This window comes from Osmerus eperlanus, chromosome 21, assembly GCF_963692335.1.
Source record: "Osmerus eperlanus chromosome 21, fOsmEpe2.1, whole genome shotgun sequence".
Lineage (NCBI taxonomy): Eukaryota > Metazoa > Chordata > Actinopteri > Osmeriformes > Osmeridae > Osmerus > Osmerus eperlanus.
Window position 1 is genome coordinate 12,904,407 of NC_085038.1, and position 17,628 is coordinate 12,922,034.

At 42.0% G+C, this 17,628-nt stretch overlaps 1 protein-coding gene across 2 annotated transcripts in view; it reads right to left on the reverse strand.

The window, feature by feature from the left end:
* The window catches only part of si:ch73-204p21.2 (uncharacterized), a 40,724-nt gene extending 24,425 nt beyond the window's left edge, over window positions 1-16,299 (reverse strand). Inside the window, exons 1-3 of one of the 2 annotated variants that reach the window (XM_062446431.1) lie at window positions 16,041-16,299; window positions 15,421-15,485; window positions 15,120-15,248 (exon numbers count right to left, since the gene is read on the reverse strand). In XM_062446431.1, coding sequence (XP_062302415.1) covers window positions 15,120-15,238 — 119 coding nt within the window. In that variant the 5' untranslated portion in view covers window positions 15,239-15,248; window positions 15,421-15,485; window positions 16,041-16,299. Of the gene's footprint in view, window positions 1-15,119; window positions 15,486-16,040 lie in introns of both variants that reach the window. The other variant, XM_062446432.1, reaches the window with a different exon arrangement.
* Between the last annotated feature and the right edge of the window lie 1,329 nt (window positions 16,300-17,628).

A 17,628-nucleotide genomic window follows, 5' to 3' on the forward strand; every position in this document is an offset into this window, starting at 1 on the left:
TTTCCATGATCGACAGCAACGGTTCCCTGGTGGTTACGGAGATCCTGCTGGACTTCCTGTTGTAATTGCTCCATCATAAAGCGAAGGACCCCAAGTTGTGTTGTGTTCCTTTGTTTCTTCCACAACCAATGTTTTCATTCCTTTTAACATTTTATCCATTTCATTTACAAGTTCAGCTTTGCTGTCTGTTACAACTGTGTTTAGGTTCATCATTTCTTCTCCTGTTCTAACTGCAAAAGACTTGAGTCTGGCTTCTAGATGGAAACGACTCTGTGACATTTCTTTAGTAAAAGTACTGATGGTCTGCTCATCCAGGTTCCCAAGTGGGCCTGTAGGTGAGGGATTCAGTTGGTCCAAAGACTGTAGAGCCGTCCTCCCAGGTGTAGGTAGGACAGCCGGCAATTCACGCTGTGATGAGGTGTCTGAACCAGAGATGGAAGGTGGAGTTGCCAGTGACATGTCCTCGGTACTTGCCAGGTATGGTGGTGGTTGTGTAGCCTCCACTGGAGGATCTGGACGAGCCCGTGAAGTCTCAAGTTGCAGCCTAAAGGATGTAGAAGGGAACAGCTCTACCTCTGCATCATTAGAGGCCTTGGAGATCAAAGGGATGGGAAGGCGGGTGATATCATGAAGGGGATTGTATTGTGTCATGTGAAACATGCTTTGTGGGGTACACACTAAATGTGACCGTGACTGATCTCCCGCAGACATGATGAAGCACGCAAATTGTTTCTATAACCCAAGTAGCTATACAAGTATAAACAACCAACTTAGTACAAGATAACATAAATCAGCACAGCAAGAAGAGCTTTTCCAAAAACCCCACAGTACTTTCACACACACAGAGCACTGCAAAGCAGTCTTCAGAAGTTCAGCTTTTTGATTGAGTACCGGAAGGGAAAACTCAATGTTGCACGCGATGCTCTTTCAAGGAGTCCTGCTGGATCTGTCTGCATGCTGGCTACAAGTAAAAAAGAGTCAGATGACTTTCCATTCTCAAACACCACCTTGTGGGAAGAACAGCACACTGACCCTGGAATACAGAAGGTCATGCAAGACATGGCGGAAGGCTGCAAAGACGGAAGAAAAATACACTGTGATCGAAGACATACTGTACAGGAAGATTCCCCTGGCTGACAACAAATACCATTTTCGAGTTTGGGTGCCCAAGACACTCTTACCATCTCTCTTACAAGCGTATCATGACTCCCCTTTGTGTGGCCATCAAGGTATGTTTAACCCTCGTGCTGCCTTCGGGTCACATGACCCAAAGGTTCATAACGAACCATCGTTGTGTTTACCCAATTTTACCCAATACAAAAACAAATAAAAATAATTTTCTTTTAACCTTCGCAATGTGGGGGGTCTGAGACAGCCCAACGGTTAAAAGAAAATGCTTCACTTTGTTTTTGTATGCGGTAAAGTTGTCGCAATACGACGGTGGGTCACAATGACTGATGGGTCAGAACGACCCGAAGATAACACAAGGGTTAAAACGTACAAACGAATCCATGATGTGGCTTTCTGGCCTAAAATGTGGGAGGAAGTGAGAAGCTATGTCCGTGCCTGCGTGGTTTGCCAGACTCGCAAAGGATGCGCCACTGTACACAAAACACGTATAGCACAATATATATAAAATGTACTTGTCTTTTTGTCATGTACTTTTTCTTTTTTTTCTGTCTCTCTAAAGAGTTCGAGGTTTCAGAGTCCGAAAAGGTCAGCAACCAAATCTCCAAATGTTCAGTTCAAGTCCTTGTTCGGGCGCCACTCTGTAACGGTGGCAACCCCAGGTAGTGAACGTTCGGGCGCCAGGCAGGCCCAAAATCCTGCCAATTACTAGGGTGTGATACCGTCAGCAATTAAGGAAAATATAACGAATGCAAATAAGGAGAACAGCTCAGAAGCTTGATGCAAGTGTACGTAGTACTCTTTATTAAACAATAAACACACAATCAAAAACCAACAATTCCCCCTTGGACCCACGTCAAGGCAAACAAAACAAAAAAAAACATTAGCAACTTAAATGCCTGTATCCACGACACTCAAAACACAAAATAAACAAAACAATGCAGCGAAACAGTCTGTGGTGTGTAAGGGTGCGTGTTATGTGGGTGTGGGTGCGTTTATGTGGTGGTGGAGCGGCTTGAGAGTCGCACAGCTTAGTCTACGAGACGAGCAAGGTGTTCTCCAGTCTGGACTCATGGACACGTTAGACGCCACGGATCTGCCCTGGTCCCCATGAAGATAGAACGGCAGGTTGGCGGTTCACGTTGACGACCACTTTTGGATCTCCGTGTGGGCGATCCGGCCTTTTCGGTGCCGGGTGGTTCTCCGTGTCGCGTCTGGAGGTCTTCACCGGACCACGGACTCCAGCACTTGCGGTCGGTAGGCAAGTGTCGCTATGACTCGTATTTCAAAATAACTGGATAACTCCTTCAGGCTCCGTCTGTGTCTGTTTCCTGTGTCTGTTTCTCGCTCCCTTGCCATTCATTCGGAGCACCCTAATATACGCAGGGACCACTCCCACATTAACATGAGTGGAAGCCGTGTTCCTGACGTGACCCGTATAGGTTAAAGCGGCGGCATGAATTAGGCACTCTGCTACAAGTTTTCTGATCCATGTGCTAACCAGATGTTGTCTTGTGAACTTGTGAACAAAAATTATTGTCATTGGCTGTTGAGTGACATTCTTGATAAAAGCAAAAATATGTCTTATTTTCTTTGCAAACTAAAACAGAGTCTTGCATTTCACACTATTTTTAAGACCCCTGGCATTAATAGACATTAAAGACAAAGACAACAATATCAGGTATAACCTGAAAACTGGAAAAATACACAAGATAGAAAGTTGTTATAAACTTTGCGATAGAAAAAACAAACCCCTAGCAAAACACATATAAATATTTTGAGAAATCTACCCCAGAAATAAAGCTATGACCTTTGAGGAAAACATTTAGGCCCCGTTTACACAGAGGAAAAACGCGTATATTTTCATGCGGTTTGGCCTTTCATTTACACGAAAACGGAGGTTTTATCACGGAAAACGATCATTTCTAAAACCTCCGGCCAAAGTGGAGATTTCTGAAAACTCTGTTTTTGTGTTGGCGTGTGCACTAGGTTAAACAGAGTTTTAGGTTCTCAAACGTCACAGTATGCGACAAAAAATGCATCACGTCATGTGAGCGTCCTATGTTTGTAGTAATGTAATGGGGTCATTTATTTGTGAATCGCGTTACATTTGTGAATCACGAAATACATTTGTGCAAAGCGTTACATTTATTTGTGAATCATCCAAACAAATGAACCTCGCGCCATATTTACTATTGAAAGGAAAAGGAAGTTGATCGTGTTATTCGTAGTTGTTGTTGATTTTGAGAATTCTGGTTTGCATGGCTTTATCCTTCTCGTTACACTGCCGCCTACAGGTTTGGCATAGTTATGATAGCGCTCGGGGGCATATTTATGCGGGTTAATGTAAACAGAAACATTTTTGAAAACGATCTTGTGTGTACGACGTTATTTTTGAAAACGGAGGGGCAGAAATATTCGTTTCTGTAAATACCTGGCTATGTGTAAACGTGGCCTTAAAGACATTTTTTTCAAGTAGGCTATACAAGAGCTGTTGACCTTACAATTAACAGTTTTTTTAAGTATAGCTACAAGAGCCATAAGTAACTTTAATTAGTTACCTAGCATAAACTTTTTGACACAAAAAGGAAATAACACATTTAATTCTGTATTTTTAACTTGTGCTTTTTATCTGTACCCTTCATTTTTTGGTTCTACCCACCTTTTCTGAAGTCCTAACCAGAAAATGATATTCAGCATTGAGAGCATTACGTCTAAACTTGAAAACAAAGAGGCCTATATATCCATCTACAGATGACCCATATTCATGTCATCCAATCATACCCCCTTTCCACCAAAGTGAACCGGGAGCTAGTTCGGAGCTGGTGCTAGAGCCGGTTCTGAGCTGGTTCAATTTGCGAGCCTTCTATGAACCGGTTTGTTATTCCACGGGCTAGAGAGCCACCACAGAGCCACGTCATTACGTCACTGTATACGTCTCATCTTTCCCAGCAACGCTAGCGCGGCAGCGCCAAACACAAAGCAGAGCCCGTCTAAAGGCTGTTTATCAATCCGAAGAACACTAAGAACGCGAAGTTGAGATGTGTTTTCTTGGCTATTGCACAATAACCTGGACTCGCAGCACACTGGCATTATCAGCACAACATTTTATAAACTTTTGCTGTATAGTGGAGGGAGTCAAGTGGCTAAGCGGTTAGGGAATCGGGCTAGTAATCTGAAGGTTGCTAGTTCGATTCCCGGCCGTGCCAAATGACGTTGTGTCCTTGGGCAAGGCACTTCAACCTACTTGCCTCGGGGGGAATGTCCCTGTACTTACTGTAAGTCGCTCTGGATAAGAGCGTCTGCTAAATGACCAAATGTAGTGCTTGTGTATTACATTTGTGTTAAATATAGGCTCATACTTAATAAAGTTCAAAACAAACTAAAAATTTGTGATTGTCATTTCACTAATTTGATAGGATTAAAATGCAGCAACTAGTGTCTGCACTGCAATGTTAGCTAGGTTATCAAAAAGTCGGACCAAATTTACAAATTAGCCGTTTCATCAATAAAATAAGCACATTTTCAGCAACTACACTGCCCACTCAAAAAAAAAAAAAATTGCGATAAAAAATAGGTAATAAGTAATAGGTAAAGGTAATAGTCAGCAAAACAATTGACTTTTAACCTCCAACCTGACAAGCTCTCTGCCCTGCTGACAGCCATCTCTGTACAACTCTGTCTGGCTGAAACTGTGAAACCTCTGGTCCCTCAAAGCTAATATATAAAATCTTCCATAGCATTTCATCAGTATGATACTGAGTACCCAAGTCAACACCATTCTTCCGTCTTAATTATGTGATATGCCGTTGTTATAAGTCGTGCAATAACACTATGGGTATCTGCATTTAAATTCCTGACCAGCATGGTCAACGGACCGGAAGATGGATTGTCAACCACCTGCTTAGCTGTCATGCAAACCAGGTGCTGTCTGCTATTAGCATGGCTGGTCAGGGATTGTTTTGGAAAATTGTCGGTGCCTGTGTAAAAATATCCACTTTTGTCTGCTTTAGACGGACGACACAGTGCATCTTAGTCCATAAAAAAAAGTTGCTTCCGTTTTAGCCTCTATGGTTTGAGCTCGTAGCTCTCCTTTGCTGCCATCTTCACTTCAGTGTCTGCGCCAGTCTCGCGCCAGATGTTAACAAATTTATTGAGATGAGAGAATTACAATTTGACAACCACTCATCACTCACTACTCAACTTTTGATTGGCCAACGGTGTGCCTCACAAGCTGCAAAGTTATTTATGCATTTAGCAGATAAGTTTTACAATGAGATTTTTTTTCTTCAATCAATGCTTTGCAGTGGCCCTATCGGGACAGTGAGTTGCTAGTTTAACTGTCCCAACGTTACTTTTTACTGGCCCGGGGCCATCATTATTGTCGAGCCCTGATGCACGAAATGTCCCCTTAAGCCCGCTTTCTTCCCCTCCTTCCTCGCCTGTTCAAACAGCGGCCACAATTTGTTCCTGGCATCCTTGGCATCTTGAGTAAGGTCTTCGAAGATTTAGATTTTCCTTTCCTTGAGTACGGTCGATGTTCTGGCAGCCTTTCAAATCTTCACCCTGTGGGTTCGTGATAGAAACTGCACAATGATACGGCGGTTGGAACATGCATCTCTGGAGTGGGGTCCCAGTCTGTGAGCGATGTCCACGGAAAGGCCAGTTGGTCTGCGATGTCTGGTAAGACCTGGCTGAGTAGGTCCACCAATTCTTTTTGCCATTTTCTCCTGCTTGTTCCTTGACCCCAGAAACACGTAGATTCCACTCCTTGTGTAATTATTAAGTTCATTGCACCTGTCACGGAGCACACCGTTTTCTTTCTCCAGGAGTCCAACTTTTTCCTCTAGAGTTTCAACTTTGTCTGTTGCTTCTTTTATTTGTTTCCCCATATATTCCATAGCGCCAGTGACACTTTTTATGGAGCAAGTATTATCTTTAACTGTCGCTTCCAACGAATGCAACCTCCTCAGTGACTCTTCTTGCATCTTTTCAACACTCTCCATTACTGTTAGCAGAACAGAATTAGGACTGACCTTCATTGTCATCAAGTGTTTTACTTCTCTTGGCGGCTCGCGGCTTCGGCGCATTTGGCAACGGTTGCGCCGAGTCCAAGCCCACCTGCTCCGGCTAAGTCACCTCCAGCTCGCCTTCCTTGACCTGCAGAGCCTTCTTGGCATATGAGTACATTATGCCAGTGGCGATTTTAGACCCTTTTTAGGGGTGCTCAAGCACCCCTAAATTTCATCTCAGCACCCCTAAAAATAATAATAAAAACATTTAAAAAATATTGTTAATTATCATTTGATGCTGGTAGTTCATGAAGAAAGGGACATCCTTATTTTTTTTCATTCATTCAATATTTTGCATAATAATACATAAATGTATTACTTGTTATCCAGTGAAATTAGGGATTTATATTAGCAAGGGGGTTTAGCACTTTTGCAAGGCACTGTATTCATGTCACATTATCATTGGGGGCTGAGCACCCCTAAAGGTCTGATCCTAGAATCGCCCCTGCATTATGCTGCTAATATCTTTGTCCATTTTTTAAGAATATGTGGGTCAGCCGAGGACTACTGTCCGAATAGAAGAAATAACAGTACGTTCCGTTTGTAAAATTAGCTAACCCTTAGGTTATCAGAGAGTGGTTTGCGTTAGCCACTAACTTTAGCCGGTTTTTAAAAAGCCGAAAAAGTAAGGAAACACGTAGAAAAACATATTCTTCAAGAAGTCTCTGAGTTTTCAAGTATTAGGATAGCATTTGAAAGCCCTCAATTCGTGTTAACTGTTCAACAAACCAAGGTTTGCTACTTCATACTGCAGAGCGACAACAGAGTGATGTTACCGCGACGCCATCTTGCCGTCCCTCTCGCACAGCAAGTATCGTATTGTGCCTTGGTGTACTAGCAGCATCTTATATTTAAGCAATTAAAGACTTGCATGTACAGTAAGTACACATTTAATGTCACATTAAATAATGTATTTAAACTCAAGCTTGTGTGGTGCGTCGCTGTCTTCAATGCCACAGCCTAAATGTCAAAAGAAACGTTTTTCATTTCCGGCGCATTCAAACAATCCCCTCAGTGAAGTTTGGCTAGCAACAGCAGCTAGGCTACTGTAGCTTGCTCGTAGCACAATTTACCAGGGTCAGCTTCTCCACGTAGGGCTCTAGACTGACACGAAATGGTCGCATTTGGCATTGTTACTGAAAATGATCGCTTCCAGCAAACTTCTTTTGAATTAGCCATTTCCCCCTAATTTTAAAGGGGTGATTGACTGTTTTTTTGGGGGTATTTCACACTGTTCGTTAAGGTCTCCGAATAGGGTATGTAACATTGGTTGGGTTGAAAATGGCCCGGGTGCTGTTCTATGCCCCCTGATAGATCCTCTGAAAAAACACTAGCTTTTCTCCTTTTATGGTATGCTCATTAATATTTAGATGAGCTGCGCGCTGATTGGTTGGTTTTCAACGAGTGAAGCTGGGGAGCAAAAACGCAACACGGCCAACAGCACTCACTGAAACACCGAAGGTGGAGACAAAACGCGCAAATAAATCTATTGTGTCTACACAACACTGTTTTCAACAGATTGACTAGATATCATTTGAAATGATAACGTTAGTTGTTTCCACTTCCGTTGTCGAAGCAAACTGGATTGACTTAGCTAGGTGGGTAGAACGTTACAGCTTAGCAACCAAACTCGTGATTCAACTCAGCTTCAGTTAGCTAGCTCTAGATATCTTGCTGAAAAATAACCTGTAGTGATGGGAAGTTCGGATCATTTTACTGATTCGGTTCTTTGAATCTCGTTCAGTAAAATGAATGCATCTTTTTTCTCGAGTCATTCGTTCATTTCAACGGGGGGGGGGGCTATCCGTCCACTGCAAACACGTATCATATTCTCATGTAGGTTAGTGTATGATGTGCACCAGCAGATACTATTTTAAAAGAAATTCCTGCATTGAAATAATGTATCATGACAGTTTGTATGATTTGGTCATTTATTATCACACTAGCATTTAATTATCACGGCAAACAATTACACTGCACTAAACTGTAAGTGTAAATGTAAAGTGAAAATAACAAAACCAGTCAGTATGATGACTGGAGCGAATATCATTCACGTCTTACTAAAACAGCGGCCACGCGAAAGGGAATGAGGAAACTGTTTCCTCTACTAAAAAATACAATGCGGGTCACGTGAAAAAAAGGATCCAAAGACTCGTAGAAAGACCGAGTCGGGAAATGAACGAATCGTTCGTTTCCTCCAGTACAGAGCCTATGCAGGTCACGTGAAAAATGATCCAAAGACTCGTAGAAAGACCGAGTCGGGAAATGAACGAATCGTTCGTTTCCTCTAGCTACCACTACAGAGCCTATGCAGGTCACGTGAAAAATGATCCAAAGATTCGTCGAAAGATCGAGTCGGGAAATGAACAAATCGTTCCCTCTAGCGTTTCCTCTAGCTACCACTACAGAGCCTATGCAGGTCACGTGAAAAATGATCCAAATACTCGTACCCGAAGACCGAGTCGAGAAATGAACGAATCATTTATGTTTACTTGGACGAGCCTATGCAACAGTCCCGATGCGCGGCCACGAGAAAATGAACGAATCACTCTTTGAGAGGACTCGTTACTCCCGAGTCCTTGTAAGGATTCGTTCAAAATGAACGAATCGTTCACGAACGACACATCACTAATAAATAACCTGACAAAGATCTGGACAAACATGCATCGTGAATTGTAGATTTACATAACAACACGGGTTATTTATTTGAATGAAACAGTCAGGAACATGAAACAACGTTAGCCCCATTGCCAATAAACTAGGCTAAATCATCACACATTCTACCTATGCTCTTGCGTTAGCAAGCTAAACTAGTTCACATGCCTACAGTCCAGGTGTTTTCGCTATCTAGCTGTTCTTGCATTCTTTGCAAATCAGCGTTAATAAAAAGCAGATGAGCTAGAGTCTAGCTAACATTGACTAGACGGGCATGGCTGATGTTTGTCTATACCGTAGCGTAGAACATCCCTGTGCAGTTCGACCCTCGACACATTTGCGCGAACCATTTCACCAAGGACGGTTTTGAAAACCTGGGACAATGTAAAGCAGGATTTGCTATGAAGCTGTTGCTGAAAAGAGGTGCGTTTCCGACCTTACGTTCATCACAACTGCATCACAACAAGTTGTAGTATGATTTTGTCGGTAACAGTTATTTGCAATGCTAACGTATCCTGTATCTAGCACCTGCCTTTCTCCAATTCTTTCAAATAGATAATCTAGACGGCCGTTAGCAATAGGCCAGACTGCTATTCGTTTTCTGGCTATTTTTTTGTAAGCTTCCCTTCTAATGCAGACTACAGCTAGTCTATCTAGAGTCATTTGCTAAGTAAAGTATGTTGATGTGTTTAGAAACGTATTTAGCATTCTACCTATGCTAGATACAGGAGACGTTAGCATTGCTAATAACTGTTAGCGACAAAATCATACTGTACTTACAGCTTGCGATGAGCATACGGTCGGAACAGCATCTTTTCAGGTTCAGCTTCTTAGCAAATCCTGCTTGAAATTGTCCAAGGTTAATTGTCAAAACTGTCTTGGGTGAAATGTTTAGAGCAAATGAATAATTTATTGTCGAACTTAGCCGGGATCTTCTCATAAACAAACAGCATCCATGCCTGTCGAATGTTTGGCTCCTTGGGAAGACTATGAGTGTTAGCCTTCCCTGTACAGCCTGGAACACAGCATTTACGACCGTGGTCCATTTTCAATATCCTTGTTATAATTCAAAACGTTCTTCTTTGTAATTCCTTAGAAGTAGCCTACACAGAGCAGCGCGCAGCTAAACTAGTATCGGAGATCTACGCTACCTCGGACTGGGCAAGAACACCAGTGAGTGGGCTGGTCTGGATGTACATTTTGGGGCGTGACAAAGATACAGCCCAGAGCCAAAAAAAGGCGAGCCACCGGACTGACGTCAGTCCGGTGGCTTTGTTGAAAAGCTACCGTTTTACAGCCACATTTTTTCATTTTGAGATTTGCATAGGAAAGAGGTGTCAATGGACTTTGAGGTTCACTGTATGTTCATTTTACCCACCGAACTGTCGTTATTTAACTATGACCAGGGATGTAGTGGGGGCTAAACGCACGAAAACGCCGTTTACGCACCTCCCGAAATTCGTAAATAGCGTTTATCCACCTCTAAATTGCAGTTCCCTGCGCCTCGTATTCTGCTGTTGGAATAATCCGAAATAAATTTGGTGTAATTTTAAAACACCAAAGAATTTCCTATTGTTTAACATATAAACGCTGTAGTCTGAATCATTTCATCTGCGCTGTAGGGTCTGTGACCCTCCAATCAATGTGCTGCGGCGGCGACACCAATCAGGATCCACGAAGTATGTACACACACGTTGTGGATTAGTTTACCTGTTCGGAATGGATTAATTAGCCATGGATATCAGGCGATTTTTGAAGAGACCATCGAGTGCTCCCACTCCCACAGATGCCCGCAAAAGGCCTCAAGTACAGAGTAAGATCAATTCACGTTTGCAAACGTTGTTTTGGTTTGCACAACATCACATTAAGACAGGGACAAACGGCTAGCCTACTATTATTAACGTTCTTTTAATTACGATGATGCAGATACAAGCCAACCTTACCGGTTCCATCCAAATAGGCCTAATGAAACTTAAAAATGAATAAATAAACAGGGTTGTCAAGCCTCTGTGAAGGGGCTGAAATGCGTGTGTCTCATGGTCCGGTCAGTGGGGGGGGGGGGGGGGGGGTTGACGACCCTGTAAATAAATAAATAATAAAATTCATAGTTTACCCACCTCTATTTTTACCACTACACCACTGACTATGACAAGGTAAAATCGGTTTTGCAATCAATGACTCTTTTACGTTTTTGGGGGCTTATTTTCAGTTAGCAGGTACTGTTTGAATTGCAATTCCATCTGAAATACTGCCGGTGACAACGTTGTTAGAATAGCTTGTTTCAAAGGGGGATCAGCTTGTTTAAAAGGGGGTTCCTAATGAATGAATGCAATATGAGTAGGCTAAATGCTTGAAAATATCACTAGAAGGGAAAAACTTAGTGATGTTTAAGTCATAGAGGTTAGGACCATTTTACACCGGATTGCCCAATATCTTCGTTTGATCCAACTTTTCAACTGAGGCTACTATAGTTTATCACTATTCCCTCTTGCAGGGGAAATGAGAAGACAACCGTTTCATTCTACACTTCACTTTTTGTATTTTGAATTGTAAATGAGCAGCAACAAATGTATGCAATCTTCATAAATAATAAGTAGGCATTCTTATCGTTTTAACAAATCGAGGCGACAAAGCGTTTGCTGACCTGTCGAGGAGTAAACATTTGGTTTCTTATATACTACAACAATACGTGCGAAGATCCCAAATCAAACAGGTCGAATCTGGAGCAGACGCCATGTTGTCAGAGCAATCAGCTGCACTTGCACTGGTGACGTCACTACACCTCCAAGGCAACATATCAACAACATCAATTCGTCTTCTGTCTGCTTCAGATACTTTTTTTAAACACAAAGCGATTGCGGGGCGTTTGCGGACCTGTGCAGAAACCATATTTGGTTGTTTTAGTTTTTTTTTAGGCAACTTAGGCTACTTTGTTGTCGAGCAGATGCTACGTTGTTAAGGTCAATGGCTACATCTCCAAGGCAACCGCTTGTTGCTAGGTCCATAAAACTGTTTATTTACCTTAACATTCGGGAGGTATATAAACGGTATTATTAACTTTTGAGAACGTCTTCTGGACCAATAGGAATAGCGTATTGGTCCAATTGTTACAATAGTATATAAGAAACAGAAATATCAGTTGTAAAAATTAAGGTTAATAAACGGACCCATCTGCAACCGACGCAAGCAAGCACACCCTACAATTTCCCCATAAATTTTACCAAGGCCGTAGCCATGGAGTCAACATTGGGGGGCCGAATTAAATTTGTTATGATAATTTCGGACAGCATGCATGGTTGCCTGTCGTAGCGTAGCACATTATTTTATTTTTTTGTATTTTTATAGCAATATATTGGATATATTGCATCCCCCCATATTTGAATATGGGGGGGGGGGATGCCCCCAATATATATTATAATTACTGCCTTGAATTGTACCCTCTCTAGTTAAATAATTACTATTTCACAGAGCACTCTATCCTGCAGTTTGTGTTCAATTGTATTAGGATGGTTACTGAATTGACTGAATATTTCACAGCCCCACCTAGAATAATTTTCACCAGCTGCCACTGAAATGAGCAATTTGCTAATGTTCCTTTTTGTGCTCGTCCCTTGTTCGTATCCGCGAGCACGTTTTCAGGCAACCTTTCTTCACCTAAGCAAATAAATGGGGTGCTAGTTTACCCATTTCGGATTGTTTTCAAACTTAGCAAAAATCAGGACAAATTATTCTATGAAAAAGCTAGTAGTATGAGCCAGGTTCGAGAATCGAACAAAAAATATTGGGGAAGATATTTTTAGCTATGTTGACTGGAGGTAATAGAATAAAAACGACCGGACGAGTCGGGTAGCAAATCGGAAATGCAATACCACCTACATCCACCGGGGCCGTTGCCTCAAGCCGAGGGGTGGGGGTCTGGGACAGGCTCTCCGTAGACGGGCTCTGCTGTGATTCAACACCCTGTATTTTTGTACGCCCTTCGACCTAGCTCCTGCCATTCCCACACATCAGTAGCAGAGCCTGTTTAAGGAGAGCCTGTCCACTCCCTATTAAGCCTCATTGTACCAAATGTGGTTGCAGTTCCACCAGAGTTCCACTGGGGGTGATCGCGAGCGAGTGCAAAATGAATGGGAATATATGGAGCTAAGCGGCTACATTTGTCTCTTTCGCCTGATTGTTTTGAGAAATCTCAGATTTGATTGTAGTTTGTGCATGTATTATAGGTCGAAAGTTGAATGAACAAGAACTTATGTCCTTTCGATTTCTTACAGGGTGAGTCGTTGTTGCCCATAACACGCTAGCATTCTGCTAATGAATGCTGATTGGTTAGTGAAGGACTGACTATGACCAGAGATCCTGCTTGATGGTATCTGAAGCGGAACCAGAATGTCAGAGCATTAGCAACATTAGCAAGCCAAAACTCTTTCTAGCATGTGTATTGACAGAGAGAGCCTAACCTGTCAGCTGTGTTGTCGATGCCTCGAGAGAAAAAAGGAAGTGACCAGAGCTTGCCGCAAAGCAGTATTTCTGGTCGTACGATGTGTATGACGTCATTGACATTTTAAAAGGCGTTTTAGAACAGAAAGGCGACTTTTAACAAATCTAACACCCAGCAGTGTGTTTTTTTTTGCCTACCCTTTCAAATTCAGAAATAGCAGTTCATGTTGTTTAATTGTAACTTGTTTAACTACATGCTCTTATGGTTCTTCCCTTTGGCACTTATTTTGGTTGTTCACAATGTGTGCTTCATGTTTTGGCTACTCGCAATGTTTTGTGGCTATCTTGTTGTTATGATCAGTGACCTATGCCCTTTGTAAAGCTCTCTCTTGGAAGTCGCTTTGGATAAAAGCGTCTGCTAAATGAATAAATGTAAATGTAAATTCAGATTTCAAATTAATCGACAAAATATTATATCCTGAGAAAAGTGGATTTTGAGGGGTATAGCTCCATAGACCTCCATTCATTCTGCACTCGCTCGTTAGCGCCCTCATATGGAACTAGAGTGGAAGTGCAATCAGTATAGAACCCAGACGTTTCCCGAGAGTGGCAGTTCTCCCCATATTAGACATTCTCTGTCAGTAGTCTAGTAGTGATGGGCATTCCAGCTCTTTTTCATGAGCCAGCTTGTTTCAGCTCACTGAAAATAGTCTCTTTTGGCTCCCAAACGGCTCTTTAAAAAATAAATGTTTTAACCCTTGTGCTGCCTTCGGGTCACATGACCCAAAGGTTCATAACGAACCACCGTTGTGTTTACCCAATTTTACCCAATACAAAAACAAATAACAATTATTTTCTTTTAACCATTGCAATGTGGGGGGTCTGAGACAGCCCGACAGTTAAAAGAAAATGCTTCACTTTGTTTTTGTAGGAGGTAAATTTGTCGCAATACGACGGTGGGTCACAATGACTGATGGGTCAGAATGACCCGAAGATAACACAAGGGTTAACTATGACTTTGACTATGATAGGTGTGAAAACAATTCAAATTAAATTATTAAATGAAATCATACTTTAACCACAATGTCTTTAAAAATGCATTGATTTGTTATGGCTCTCTTCCGAGTTTCGACTACTCGTCTGACTGTGTGTGAGAGTTGTCTCGGCCCTCCCTCATGCAGTATAATTGGTTGACACTGCGTGTATGATTGACAGGAACAGAATGTGAGGCTGATCAGACACGAAACGAATGTGTGTGCGCCTTTGGGCTACATAATTTTTTGTTGTTCTTTGAATTAGTCAATTATTTTAAATACAATTAAAATAATTCATGATTTAATTATTACATAATCATTTAATTTCTATAGGCTATATTAATCTATAAAAAATAGAGCCGGCTCTTCAGATATGCGAGCCAGCTCCCGATGTTCACCTACAAGAGCCGGCTCTTAGAGCCGGCCCATTCGCGAACGACCCATCACTATAGTCTAGTAGTTGGCTAGCTCATAGTACAATTTACTGGGGTCAGCTTCTCCACGCAGGGCTCTAGACTGCGACCAAATGGTCACATTTTGGGTGTTGCTGACAATGATCGCTTCCAGTAAACTTCTTTTGAATTACCCATTTTCCCCTAAATAAATATCAGAAATATCAGTTGTAAGAATTTCTGTAAAAAAAACTGACCCATCTGCAACCGACACGAGCACACCCCACAATATCCCTCTCTAGTTCTGTATACAATATTGTGAACTTTCAGGAAATTCATAATTTTTTACAACATCAGTGGTTAAAAAGTGAGTTAGGGAGGCTGGCAGCTGGAGGTTGTACCTGCCACAGTTGGTGCATAGGATGAGGAGAAGGATGGAGAGAAGAAAGAGGGAGAAGATGGCCGTCTCTGGAGACAGGTTTGTCCATGTTGACCCTAAAACCTCTCTGACGAGCGCCATGGCAAAAAACCTTGGTTGGGAAGGTGGGGGTTTGGGAGGGGTCAGGGGAGAGTGAGAAAGATAAGAATGAAACTGATTACTGCCTCAAAGTAATTTAGACTATCACCTTGGCATGGAGTGGAGGGATAAGAGGAGTGGAGAGGAAAGGAGAGAAGATTTAAAAAAGAGAGAAAAACTTTTACCCAGTTGTTGAAGGATTTTCTCTGACCAGTTCTTCTCCTACAAGGATGGGATCCCCATATCAGGGCTGACACACACAAATGCTTTTTAATATATATATTCATACAAATGCACATTCACACACAAACTCACACGCAAACACACCCACATACAGTGTGTATCCTGTACATATGTGTATACTGCATATACAGACACAAAGTGTATACTATAAATATATACATACAATATATACACACATACATACACACACTGAATAAACACATACAAATGAACAGCCACACAACAGTCAGTAAAACTGGTTGTTTTGACCACACCTGAAAAGTCTCTGTACCTGTCATTGAACAGGTTTCCCAGGTAACCCAGGTGCCAACACACACTCACACACGTACACACACACAATACTTACTGCATTCAAACACACTCACACACATTGTACTTACACACACACTCAACTCACTGTACTGACACACTAAATGAAATGTTCTCACACATACTCTTTCAAAGAGTACAATGACTTTGTACTCCTGCACCCACGCACACAACTTTCTGTGCTAAGCCACAATCAAGAGTCTGTACTCACACAATCAACACATTGTATTCACACACACTTATTGATACTCACTTCTTCCAGCTCAACACAGGTAAACAGAATTGCCCGCCAGTCTTGCAGGACCCTAGGTGTTCCGTGAATTAAAAGTCACCTCTTCCTCTTTGTATTGAAATAAATGGTCTGCTACCAATGGAAGTGGTTCAGTAGAGGTAAGTAGAGGACAAACGTTGTTGGCTGTTAGGTTCACCACAAAACTCTTTGATATCTCTTTCTCTCTGTCTCTCCCTTTCTCTCTCACACAACCAGTCTGACAGAGAGAGCATGTTTACTCATTGACAGGTTTCAAGATACACACATACATTCACACCCACACACACACGCCTTCATTCCACAGGACAGAATACAAACATAAAACAGCTTAGGTTTCAGTTGAGGGTGACATGACATGAAACTAGCGTTAGTTATGATATAACTAACGCTTTATCATTTTGTTGCTTTACTGTATATGGTTCCTATACTTGCTACCCTTAGAATGTGGCTGTAATTAGCTCTGCAGCTAAAAGCTGAGTTACTGTCGCTAATGTAAAGGTAGATAGCTAGTATGTGTGCGAATACACACGCTGTAACGCGAGTGTTGTACACTTCTTTGTTATTTGGATAACTGTTCTGCTGTTGGTGTTATGGCGCGCGCGATATCCGCCTTTCCCGTCATTAAAATGACTGAATGTGCACCTCTGCAAACCAGGGTGATCAGATGAGAATGGGCAAATTCAAGGCATCTTACAGCAACAGCGCTACGAGCCATTGCGATACATCCATTGTAAACATTAGCGCATTGTGCCGCCTCTCTCCTCCTCATTAGCATTTAAAGCTACAGACACATAAACAGCGCGTTCTGAGGAAAGCTCCTTGTGGGCCTGCTAGTAGTGGCTGTAACTCTGCACCAAGGCTGAATTTCGGGAAAGAGACTTCTGATACAGTATTAGGGGACCACTAAGGCCTATATAAAAGCATCATGTCATGTCACCTTTAAAGGAGCCAAACCCATGAACCAGTCAAGGTTTCAGATACCTCTACTGGATCTTTTCATACTAGGAATTTATAATATACTGTATACTGTATAAATGACTAAATGTAAATGTAATGTATACTGTATATTTGTTGAACTGGGGACAGTTGGGCCAGATAAGACGACCGTACCTTAAAGGCAGGGTAGGCTAGTTTTTCAAAGCTAGCTATTTTAGCTTCTGTTTGACACGATTCAAACCAAAGCCACTCCCACAAAACTACAGTAACAAGCATTGAGTGGAGGGGCAGAGTACGCGCAGATAGGTAGGTAGACAGACAGGTAGCCTGTCCAATCACTAGTCAGGGTACCCCTTAATGATTGGTCATGTTTATTACAGTATTGCGAATGATTTCATATTACCGTCAAATCTTTAGATATAGGTATAGACCTATTGGTCTGTACCACAACCTATTGGTTGCTATCAAAACGTGAAGCAACTTTCGGTAAATATGACAAAAAGTGCTTCTCAACAAAATGGCCTACCCTGCCTTTAAGTTGTTGTACATTTTATCAGGGTGTATCACCCCACAACAACATGTTACAAACTCATAAATGACCTGAGAGAGGTGTGGGAGGGGACACTGAATGAAA